General features: G+C 48.8%; 1 protein-coding gene across 3 annotated transcripts in view; it reads right to left on the reverse strand.

Annotated features, from left to right (window-relative positions):
* Positions 1–577: 577 nt before the first annotated feature.
* Positions 578–12,424, reverse strand: part of LOC137325565 (uncharacterized protein KIAA1614-like) — a 111,341-nt gene continuing 99,494 nt past the window's right edge. For 2 of the 3 annotated variants that reach the window (XM_067990815.1, XM_067990814.1), the window contains 3 exons: positions 9,294–9,415; positions 5,986–6,179; positions 578–1,712 (listed from right to left, as the gene is read on the reverse strand). In XM_067990815.1, the coding sequence (XP_067846916.1) occupies positions 1,507–1,712; positions 5,986–6,179; positions 9,294–9,415 (522 nt within the window). In that variant the 3' untranslated portion in view covers positions 578–1,506. Of the gene's footprint in view, positions 1,713–5,985; positions 6,180–9,293; positions 9,416–12,424 lie in introns of those variants that run through there. The other variant, XM_067990816.1, reaches the window with a different exon arrangement.

Raw genomic sequence — 12,424 nt, forward strand, 5'->3', positions numbered from 1 at the left:
CACTCGCACTGTCGAAGATTTACGATGTTTGAACCTCAAGGTTTACTCTCTTCGTCCACTCCCTTCATTGGTTTTCTAATCCTGTTCCTTGCTTTTCTTCCCAAAATGCATGACCTCGCCCTTCTCCACATTAAACTGCACCTGCCACCTGTCTGCTCAATTCCTAAGGTGTCTATGTCCTCCTCAAATCTTCTACAGTCCTCCACCTTGCTTCTCAAACCTTCTACTTTTGTCTTGTCAACAAATTTGGATATCGTGCTTCCTACGCCCGAGTCCAAATCATCTACATGTACCAAGAGTGCTTGGAAATACCAGTAATAGGTTTGAAGCCTTTCAGAAAGGTCCAATTCAGGGTTCAGTTAAGCAATATAATTTTTGTCCATGGAACTCCATGTTACTAGGGGAGAAAACTGAAAGGGGGAATGAAGGAAAAAGACCAGCACTGATTAGGGTTTGTGTAAATCTCCCTACATTACAACAGTGGCTACACCTTTGGAAGTCCTGAGGTTGTGATAGGCACTGTATAAATGCAAGTTTTTCTTTCCTTTCTTTAAATAAGAGGCTGTCGCCTGTGCCGTTAAATAAATAGTGATTTTATTCCAGGAGTAATGCTTCCGTGATGAAATTTCATAAAACATTATTGTGAAGGAAACACAGGTGAGGCAGTTCAGTTAATGAAACCTCTCCAACTGCAGCTGTTGTTGGTGTCAAGGAGCAAGGTTCGAAGATGAGAGTGTGAGGAACTCCGATTTTATCATCATTTTCAAAAGGGTGGCACAGCGACGGCTCGACAGCAACTCAACGACCCTTACTGACCGGGTGGGAGCCCGATACTTCGGTCCGGCTGTAAACCCCCAATTAGTTTGGTAGTTGGTGCCGAGTTTCACGCAGTTCGTGAGGAAATGACAATCCCGGTCCGTGCTGCGTTTGAGACTCTCAGCATATTGCTTCATGAAACTCCCCATATTCAACCATCTACGCTTCCGACAAGTGCCAATCTCCTGTGCCAGGGAATAACAGGAGGTTTGCTTGGTAAATAAAAGGGCCAGAAAAAGCCCAATTTCTACAGAATCAGAGAAAGGTGTCCAACAATCAGAACCGTCAACTCAGAACTGTGTCCAATCAGGCAGATGTTCAGGAAGGGAGTCACTTCAGCTACCTGCGTGAATGGAGGTTTTACAACTCAGTACCACGGCGACCGGGTCGCAGATGGAGTTTGGTTGACAAACAAAGTCATACGTGACAAGGACACTCAGCATTGATACCACCCAATGACCTCGCCTTTGATAGGCCACCAAGACAGGCAACTGTTACTGTCCTGTGCCCACGTCCTGGGCATGTGATTTAATGCACATAAATATCGGATCTAGAACACCACAATGCCCAGTCTGGTCCGAGGAGCTCTTGTACACTTGTGAGTCTGCGAGTCGTAAACACTGAAAGTACTTTGAACGAACAGCTGGCAGTGTCTGTGAACCCGATTCACGGGCCGGTGGGTAACGGCCGTTAGCCTTCCTGTTGCCGCGTGGTGCTATTATGTCTTCTGACCCTAATGGACACCGTGCTGCCCTGTAACATCATACTGCTGACCTCATTGAAGCTGAGACCATCAACACGTTTCCCGTTTACCTCCAGAATTTCATCCCCCAGTTCCAGCAATCCAGCGTAGAGTTTCTCAGCGTTCCTGTCTGCCATTTGGTGAATAAATATACCTAAAGGCAAAAGAAACAAAACACAAGTTAACTTTGTAAAAACAGTTAGTCCATCTGTGCCTCATACTAGAGTTTGGAATGCTCCTGCTTGCCTGTGTCATGGTAAACGTATCTGCAATGGAGATTGATGACTGGATTGAACTACGAGATCAATTCAATAAGAGCCTGATGAAAATCTGGTTGGGAGCTGAATTTAAGGGTTATAAGGAAAAGTACCGATCGCTAATACCAAATGGAATATGGTGCCTGAATTCCTGGGTGTATTACAATTTCACACTATGGGAGGCAACCAGTCAATAATGAATGGCTTTAGATGTAAAGGTAGATAGATAATCACGGACACCCAGATGAAAATTAAATGGTTAGTCTAGAGTTCATGATAGGGGAGAGTGTACATGGTGTGTGGAGGGAGATTAAATGGGTGGGTAGAGTCCATGATAGGGGAGAGTGTACATGGTGTGTGGAGGGAGATTAAATGGGTGGGTAGAGTCCATGATAGGGGAGAGTGTACATGGGGTGTGGAGGGAGATTAAATGGGTGGGTAGAGTCCATGATAGGGGAGAGTGTACATGGTGTGTGGAGGGAGATTAAATGGGTGGGTAGAGTCCATGATAGGGGAGAGTGTACATGGTGTGTGGAGGGAGATTAAATGGGTGGGTAGAGTCCATGATAGGGGAGAGTGTACATGGGGTGTGGAGGGAGATTAAATGGGTGGGGAGAGTCCATGATAGGGGAGAGTGTACATGGGGTGTGGAGGGAGATTAAATGGGTGGGTAGAGTCCATGATAGGGGAGAGTGTACATGGTGTGTGGAGGGAGATTAAATGGGTGGGTAGAGTCCATGATAGGGGAGAGTGTACTTGGAGTGTGGAGGGAGATTAAATGGGTGGGTAGAGTCCATGATAGGGGAGAGTGTACATGGTGCGTGGAGGGAGATTAAATGGGTGGGTAGAGTCCATGATAGGGGAGAGTGTACATGGTGTGTGGAGGGAGATTAAATGGGTGGGGAGAGTCCATGATAGGGGAGAGTGTACATGGTGTGTGGAGGGAGATTAAATGGGTGGGTAGAGTCCATGATAGGGGAGAGTGTACATGGTGTGTGGAGGGAGATTAAATGGGTGGGGAGAGTCCATGATAGGGGAGAGTGTACATGGTGTGTGGAGGGAGATTAAATGGGTGGGTAGAGTCCACGATAGGGGGAGGTCATTGGATAGCTCTCAGGAGTGGATACGCTGGCTAATTTTTCCCTTCCTAGCCCAGGGGCGGTGTGGCCAATGTAGGCTCCAACAACATTCCTGGCTAAGATCAACTTGTTCACCATAGACTGGGAATCAAACACAGGATCCTTCTGGTCTTGTGGCTCAGTTACACATTCCCTTTACCAACTGGGCATTGGGGGAGTTGCACACTTTTAAGTCTTATTTTTCCACACACCATACACTCCCCCAAAGAGCTGTTGAGACTGGGGGTCAATTGAAAATTTCAAATCTGAGATTGATAGATTTTTGTTGGGAAGGGTATCAGGGGAGATGGAAGCAAGGCAGGTAGATGGAGTTAAGATACAGATCAGTCACAATCCGATTGAATGGCGGAATAGGCTCGAGGGGATGAATGGCCTCCTCCTGTTCCTATGAGGCACCTGGTAGTAAAGGGCACCTTGTGGAGTTCAGCATAAGCGAGCGCCTTTGGGAACAGAAGGGAGGAAACCGGAAGGGAAAGAAAATAATTTTCAATCGGGTATTTCTGCTGACTGAACACAGCAAACTCAACAGTGGCTTCACCTGTAGCATGGCGTAGTCCGTCGGCTGGATTTGAGGGACACAAACGATCCAACGACATTACTGGGAGAAGAGCAAGGAGATCTCCAGTGTCATGGCCAACATTTCTCCCCCAACTAAGACCACCAAAACTAGTTTAACTGGTCATTAGCCTCAGTACTGTTTGTGGAGTGTTGCTGGTGACACATTTGCCTACATCACCACAGTGACTTCACTTAAAAATAAATTGATTGTGGTGAGCCCCTTGAGATGTTTCTATGTGAGGTATATAAGTTCAAATATTATATACATTCTCGGGCTGTGGGCGTCGCTGGCGAGGCCGGCATTTATTGCCCATCCCTAATTGCCCTTGAGAAGGTGGTGGTGAGCCGCCTTCTTGAACCGCTGCAGTCCGTGTGGTGAAGGTTCTCCCACAGTGCTGTTAGGAAGGGAGTTCCAGGATTTTGACCCAGCGACGATGAAGGAACGGCGATATATTTCCAAGTCGGGATGGTGTGTGACTTGGAGGGGAACGTGCAGGTGGTGTTGTTCCCATGTGCCTGCTGCCCTTGTCCTTCTAGGTGGTAGAGGTCGCGGGTTTGGGAGGTGCTGTTGAAGAAGCTTTGGCGAGTTGCTGCAGTGCATCCTGTGGATGGTACACACTGCAGCCACGGTGCGCCGATGGTGAAGGGAGTGAATGTTTAGGGTGGTGGATGGGGTTCCAGTCAAGCGGGCTGCTTTGTCCTGGATGGTGTCGAGCTTCTTGAGTGTTGTTGGAGCGGTACTCATCCAGGCAAGTGGAGAGTATTCATCACACTCCTGACTTGTGCCTTGTTGATGGTGGAAAGGCTTTGGGGAGTCAGAAGGTGAGTCACTCGCCGCAGAATACCCATCCTCTGATCTGCTCTTGTCGCCACAGTATTTATGTGGTGGTTCAGTTGAGTTTCTGGTCAATGGTGACCCCCAGGATGTTGGTGGTGGAGGATGCGGTGATGATAATGCCGTTGAATGTCATGGGGAAGTGGTTAGACGTCATTAAATGGTCATTGTAGCAAAAGGCCTCACAAAGATCTGGACAGATGCAGGTTGATTTGGACCATTCAAGTTCCTCCCCTCCCGTCACGGTTCCTTGCCTGTATTCCATGTCTCCTCATTCAGGGCCACATAGTCAAACACGAATTCCAATGCCAATATAACTCTGTGCTCCACTGCAGGCAGCACCATTGTCCCTGAGCTGAGTTGAAGTACCAGCTTTCCCAGTTCAATAGGACACGTGAGCAATTGAAGCACAAGGAGAACTTTGAATGTTTAAATGCAAGGAATATTTCCACCAAGTTCTAAGAGTGGTGAGTATATCCAATTGTTGTATGAAGTTTATGAGACGTTAAACCGAGGCCTCATCTGCCCTCTCAGGTGGGTGTAAAAAATCCCACGGCCACTATTCAAAGAAGAACAGGGGAGTTCTCCTTGGTGTCCTGGCCAAATTTATCCCTCAACCAACATCACTAAAACAGATTATCTGGTTATTTATCTCATTGTTGTTGGTGGGATCTTGCTGTGCACAAATTGGCTGCCGCATTTGCTACATTACAACAGTGATTACACTTCAAAAGTACTTCACTGGCTGTAAAGCACTTTGGGATGTCCTGAGGTCGTGAAAGGTGCTATATAAATGCAAGTCTTTTATTGTTTGTAACTGACTGTGTACATACTCCCCCTATCTGCCTTGACAGATCTGTGTCAGTTAGCACAAGGGTAAGGTTGCATGTTACGAACTGTGTTATGTTTGATATGATGAGCATGGATTCCGCACAGCTTTAGAATGTAGACTTGGTACTCAGTTCTTTAAAGGCAGGATAGGCAGGTATCCCAGGGCGCAATGAGGCCCATAGCTTGGCGTTGGGACATGCCCACTTCAAGAAGTGTCAGGCTGTGGATTTTAGACCTTGATTCCCCTCAAAGCAAGGTCCTGATCTCAGCCAGGTCAATCAGAAGAGGTACTTCCCATAAAAGGTGGGGGGTGGTGGTGGTGGGTGGGGGGAGAGGCCAGAATCATATCACGAGCCAAAAAGCTGAGAGATTCTGGGAGGAGGTCCTTCTCTAGGTTGGGAATAGTATGTGTTACAAGGCGACCTGAGAGAGAAGACATAAAATAACCAGAACAATGGTGGCGGGTGGGGGGGAGCGGGATGTTAGCGGGGGCAGACTTTTACCCGAAATTTCCTCGGAATGTTCTCAGAACTGTAAACTTCGCTGGAAGAGATACGGAAACCCCATTTACGCATGTTCTAATTGAATGACGGAACAGGCTTGAGGGGCTGAAGAGCCGTAACCTGCAGGGCTACGGACCAAGTGCTGGAAAGTGGGATTAGACTGGGTGGCTCATTTTCGGCCAGCGCAGACACGATGGGCCGAATGGCCTCCTCCTGTGCCGTAAATTTTCTATGATTCTATGGTGAAAGCCGAAATAAACCCTTAGATCATTAACCGAGACTAAACTCCTGATCCAGTACTCACCTCCGCAAGATTTGCCACTCTGTCGGGAGATGAAGAACCCAAAAGGTCCATGGGCCGGCTTGGACAGTTCAAGCATGAAGCTGGCATCAGGGAATGTCTGACTTACACGACCAATAACCCTGGGCTGATTGGGGCACCCTATGTCTTCCACGCTGAGGGATCTCATGGGCCTACGGCCAAAAGGCTTGGACTCACTGCCAACAATGAAAGAAAGAATGTTGTACAGAACTTACACATCACGACGCAACTGCGCAAACCTCCATTTCCCCAAGACGATAGTCCCGACTAAACACTCTCTTGTTGTGAGACAGACCCACACACAGGTGCTCTTAGAGCATTCCCGCAGTCACGTGGATGGAGGACGCGAGCTCACTCTACCACAGTTTCTCTCACGCCTCAACCCTGCCGCTGGAATTCCAAGGGGACAACGGGGAGGAACTGTCAGACGAGCGACTGCCCCTTATCCAATTCCCCAGTGATGTTAACAGCAGTCACTGGGCAAAAAATCGACAGAAAGTCAGAAAACGTAAATCCTTACTGCTCAGGTTTGGCTCAGTGGGTATCACTCTCGCCTCTGAGTCAGAAGGTCGTGGGTTCAGTCCCCACTCCACGACTCGATCACATAATCCAGGCTGACACTCCCAGTGCTGAGATGAGATGTTAAACCGAGGCCCCATCTGCCCTCTTCAGGTGGATGTAAAAGATCCCACGGCCACTATTTGAAGAGCAGGGGAGTTCTCCCAGGCGTCCTGGCCAATATTTATCCCTCAACCAACATCACTAAAAAATTATCTGGTCGTTATCATATTGCTGTTTGTGGGATCTTGCTGTGTGCAAAATGGGCTGCCGTGTTTCCTACTATAGGAGAAGTTATTAAAGTGAATAGTCATTGTGAGCTGATCAGGGCTGGGCTGCTCCTGCCTTTCATTAAATAAAGGGACTTTCTGAGAGTGTCAGCTGGGTGCTGATTTTACCAGAGTCCTGTACCCAGCCTCACAGACAGCAGCTGGGGGCTCCTCCAATCTTTATGTGGAGGCAAGATCCCACAAACAGCATTGTGATAATGACCAGATAATCTGTTTTTTTAGTGATGTTGGTTGTGGGATAAATATTGGCCAGGACACCGAAGGGGGCCTCAGTTTAATGTCTCTGAAAGGCAGCGCCTCCGACAGTGCAGTGCTCCCTCAGTACTGACCCTCCGACAGTGCAGTGCTCCCTCAGTACTGACCCTCCGACTGTGCAGCACTCCCTCAGTACTGCCCCCCTGACAGTGCAGTGCTCCCTCAGTACTGACCCTCCGACAGTGCGGCGCTCCCTCAGTACTGACCCTCCGACAGTGCAGCACTCCCTCAGTACTGACCCTCCGACAGTGCGGCGCTCCCTCAGTACTGACCCCCCTGACAGTGCAGCACTCCCTCAGTACTGACCCTCCGACAGTGCGGCGCTCCCTCAGTACTGACCCCCCTGACAGTGCAGCACTCCCTCAGTACTGACCCTCCGACAGTGCGGCGCTCCCTCAGTACTGACCCCCCTGACAGTGCAGCACTCCCTCAGTACTGCCCCCCTGACAGTGCAGCACTCCCTCAGTACTGACCCTCTGACAGTGCAGCACTCCCTCAGTACTGCCCCCCTGACAGTGCAGCACTCCCTCAGTACTGACCCCCCGACAGTGCAGCGCTCCCTCAGTACTGCCCCCCTGACAGTGCAGCACTCCCTCAGTACTGACCCTCCGACAGTGCAGCACACCCTCAGTACTGACCCTCCGACAGTGCAGCGCTCCCTCAGTACTGACCCTCCGACAGTGCAGCACTCCCTCAGTACTGACCCTCCGACAGTGCAGTGCTCCCTCAGTACTGCCCCCCTGACAGTGCAGCACTCCCTCAGTACTGACCCTCCGACAGTGCAGCGCTCCCTCAGTCCTGACCCTCCGACAGTGCAGCGCTCCCTCAGTACTGCCCCCCTGACAGTGCAGCGCTCCCTCAGTACTGACCCTGGACAGTGCAGCGCTCCCTCAGTACTGACCCTGGACAGTGCAGCGCTCCCTCAGTACTGACCCTGGACAGTGCAGCACTCCCTCAGTGCCGACCCTCCGACAGTGCAGCTCTCCCTCAGTACTGCACTGGGAGTGTCAGCCTGGATTATGCACTCAGGGCTCTGGAGTGGGACTTTGAACTCATACCTTTCTGACTCAGAGGCAAACTCGCTATCCACTGAGTGACGGCTGACACCATCACCATGGAGCACTCGGAGGAGGAAGGCAATGAAGGCACTGAAGTCTCAGTCTAACGGAGCTTGAATATACTCCAGCTAGATATATGCCAAGGAAATGTACCCCCAGTTAATATGTACCTCAGGGACATACACAACTGGGAAATATACCTCAGGGAAATTTCCCAGGAAAATATCCCTCAGGGAAATATCCTGCTCCAAGTAAATATCAAGTAAAAAAGATCAAAGAAAATTCCTCCAGGGAAATATACTGCGAAATGTAAACCCCGGAGCTCAGGTGGAGATCCTCCTGGACTCACAAAAATAAAAGTTGGCGGTTTCTGAGCAGTCCCTTTAAGGACCGTAGGTCACGGTCACTCAACGCCGGTACAGACGGGCGGAGCGCACGGCGTGTTACGACTCACCTCTCGCCTGATACAGGCAGGCACTCCGGGCACCCATCCAAAGGACCCCTATGCAAGATGGTGGCGGCTGTAGCGATTACATTACGGGCACAGCAAGTGATTCAAATGATTAAAGGATTTGACAGGGTGGATACGGAGAAACTATTTCCTCTGGTGGGGGAGCCCAGACCTTAAAATTAGAGCTCGGCCGTTCAGGGGTGATGTCAGGAAGCACTTCTTCACACAAAGGGGAGTGGGAATCTGGAACTCTCTCCCCCAGAAAGCTGTTGAGGCTGGGGGTCAATTGAAAATTTCAAAACTGAGATGGATAGATTTTTGTTGGGTGAGGGTATTGAGGGATATGGAGCAAAGGCAGGTAAATGGAGTTAAGATACAGATCAACCATGATCTAACTGAATGGCGGTACAGGCTCGAGGGGCTGAATGGCCTCCTCCTGTTCCTAATGTTCCTAAAAGTCGTGCTCACGACCCTATCATTCCGGTCATAGACTTTCAGGGGACTGACCGACTGACCCGAGATGTCATTGGAGCTCAGTACCCAAGCCCAGCCAGAATCGGACCGCAGAGCCAATGGCACTTCACTTGTGCCTCTGGTGGGCTTTGGGTCCCTGTAAGGGTCCTACTTCAGCCCATCCGCCCTCCACCCCCACTGCCCTGACTGCCATCACCGACCTACCTGCCTCCCGAGCCCGTCTCTGCCGTCTCCCCTACCAGGTACGAGCTGCAACGCTGCTTCTTCTTCTGGGAGTGAAGAGATTGGAAGGACGAGGCTTTCCTCAACTCGGCCAACGGGGACACCTAGCAGGAGATAACGGAACTGCACTTACCAGGCCGTCCCATGCAATTTCACTGTTGACACCAAAACTCTTTTCTGGTTACATATATACAAAAAAAAAAGGAGCCCCAGCCTCAATAATGCTTATTATCCACTCGACAGTGAAACCCCCTCCACCCCAGGTCTCCACTCGCTAGTGATGCTAATTCTTCGGAGCGACCACAATACAAAGAGAAAATCCCTGTCAAGAAAAGCTCTGGCAAATTCCTCCTTGACTCGCTAACTTAATCAAGCAAGACTCCAGGAGACCTTGGTTACCCATCACAAAATGCACATAAATTAATACCCTTCCTCCCTGCCCCAAACGTCCCCATTTCCTTTGGAATCAGAGACTGCACAAGACCAGAGGTGACCATCTTCATTCATCGCTCATAGACTTCCCACTTTACCTCTCATAAAACAAAGAAAGGATTTGCATTTTTATAGCGCCTTTCACAACCTCAGGACATCCCAAAGCACTTTACAGCCGTTGAAGGACTTTCGAAGTGTAGTCATTGTTGTAATGTAGGGAAAGGCAGCAGCCAAGCAAGATCTCACAAACAGCAATGTGATCATAGAATCATGGAAAGTTACGGCACAGAAGGGGGCCATTCGGCCCATCGTGTCCGTGCCGGCCGAAAAAGAGCTATCCAGCTTAATCCCACATTCTAGCACTTGGTCCGTAGCCCTGTAGGTTACGGCACTTCAAACACACATCCAAGTACTTTTTAAATGAGTTGAGGGTTTCTGCCTCTACCACCCTTTCAGGCAGTGAGTTCCAGACCCCCACCACCCTCTGGGTGAAAAAATATCTCCTCAGCTCCATTCTAATCCTTCAACCAATTACTTTAAATCTAAGCCCCCTGGTCACTGACCCCTCTGCCAAGGGAAACAGGTCCTTCCTATCCAGTCTCTCTAGTCCCGTCATCATTTTATTCACCTCAATTAAATCTCCCCTCAGCCTCCTCTGTTCCAAAGAAAACAACCCCAGCCTATCCAATCTTTCCTCATAGCTAAAATTCTCCAGTCCTGGCAACATCCTCATAAATCTCCTCTGCACCCTCTCTAGTGCAATCACATCTTTCCTATAATGTGGTGACCAGAACTGTACACAGTACTCAAGCTGTGGCCTAACTAGTGTTTCATACAGTTCTAGCATAACCTCCCTGCTCTTATATCCTGTGCCTCGACTAATAAAGGAAAGTATCCCGTATGCCTTTTTAACCACCTTATCTACCTGTCCTGCTACCTTCAGGGATCTGTGGACATGCACTCCAAGGTCCCTCTCTTCCTCTAACCTTTCAGTATCCTCCCATTTATTGTGTATTCCCTTGCCTTGATTGCCCTCCCCAAATGCATTACCTCACACTTCTCCAGATTGAATTCCATTTGCCACTTCTCTGCCCACCTGACCAGTCCATTGATATCTTCCTGCAGTCTACAGCTTTCCTCCTCACTATCAATCACACGGCCAATTTTTGTATCATCTGCAAACTTCTTGATCAAGCCCCCCACATTCAAGTCCAAATCATTAATATATACCACAAAAAGCAAGGGACCCAGTACTGAGCCTTGCAGAATCCAACTGGAAACAGCCTTCCAGTTGCAGAAACACCTATTGACCACTGAGCCAATTTTGGATCCAAACTAGCCACTTTCCCTTGGACTTTTACTTTTTTGACCAGATAATCTATTTTTAGTGGCATTGGTTGATGGATAAATATTGACCAGGGAACTGGGGGGGAACACCACAGCTCATTCTTTGAATAGTGCAATGGGATCTCTTGTGTTTCTGGCCTTAGTTTAACATCTCAGCTGAAAGATGGTACCTTCAACACTGCAGCACTCCCTCAGTACTGCACTGGAGTGACAGCCTAGATTTTGTACTCAAGTTTCTGGAGTGGGACTTGAACCCATTACCTTCTGACTCAGCAAGCAATAGTGCTATCCACTGAGCCACGGCTCTAATCTTTCAATCTGCCAAAAATGTATCCATCCACCCCTTGAAATTTACAACACCCTCCTTTTCCACTAGCTCCACATATTCACCCTCTACATGCAGCAAGTTAGATTTTAACTGTGTATTCACCTTTTCTGATCTGAGATTGAATCCCATTGTCCTTGAGCTTGTGTTAATATTGAACATCTTTCTGGGATCCAGTTTGCTTGTTCCCTCAAAGATTTCCTCTAAGCCCTCTTTCCCCAAATTCAAACACCGAACAGCCTTGGCCTTTCCTCACACCCCTAGTGCCCAGTTCTACTCAGCAACTTAGTTGCCCTTGTTTGTAGCAGGACTCGAGGACATAATCTCGGCTGGCATTTCAGAGCAGTACTGAGGGAGATGCTTTACTGATGGATGTGCCATCTTCCAAATGAGACACAGAATTACATAGAATCTACAAAACAGAAACAGGCCGTTCGGCCCAACTGGTCCATGCTGGTGTTTATACTCCACACAAGCCTCCTCCCACTCTAATTATCTCTTCCCATCCTGTCCCAGAATCCCTGTACTCCCTTCTCCCTCATGTATGCATCAAGCCTCCCCTTAAATCCATCGATGCTATCTGCATCTACCACTCCATGTGACAGCGAGTTCCACATTCTCACCACTCGCTGTGTAAAGAAATCCCTCCTAATTTCTTTATTGGATTTATTAGTGACTATCTTAAATTTACACCTCTTTGTTCGGGACTCACCCACAAGTGGGATACATCTTCTCTACGTCTTCCCTATCGAACTCCTTCGTAATTTTAAAGACCTCTATCAGGACACCTCTCAGTCTTCCCTTTTCCAGCCTGCTCAGTCTTCCCTGATTGTTGCATCTTCTCAATTCTGGTAACATTCTCGTAAATCTTTTCTGCGTTTTCTCCAGTCCTTCTATATCCTTTTTTGTGGTATGGAGACCCGAACTGCACACAGTTCTCCAAGTCTGACCAATGCTCTTTATAAATCTAACATTGCCTCCCTGCTGTAAACTGTGGCCCCTGCCTTCT

This window comes from Heptranchias perlo, chromosome 9 (genome assembly GCF_035084215.1).
Source record: "Heptranchias perlo isolate sHepPer1 chromosome 9, sHepPer1.hap1, whole genome shotgun sequence".
NCBI classification, from domain to species: Eukaryota; Metazoa; Chordata; class Chondrichthyes; order Hexanchiformes; family Hexanchidae; genus Heptranchias; species Heptranchias perlo.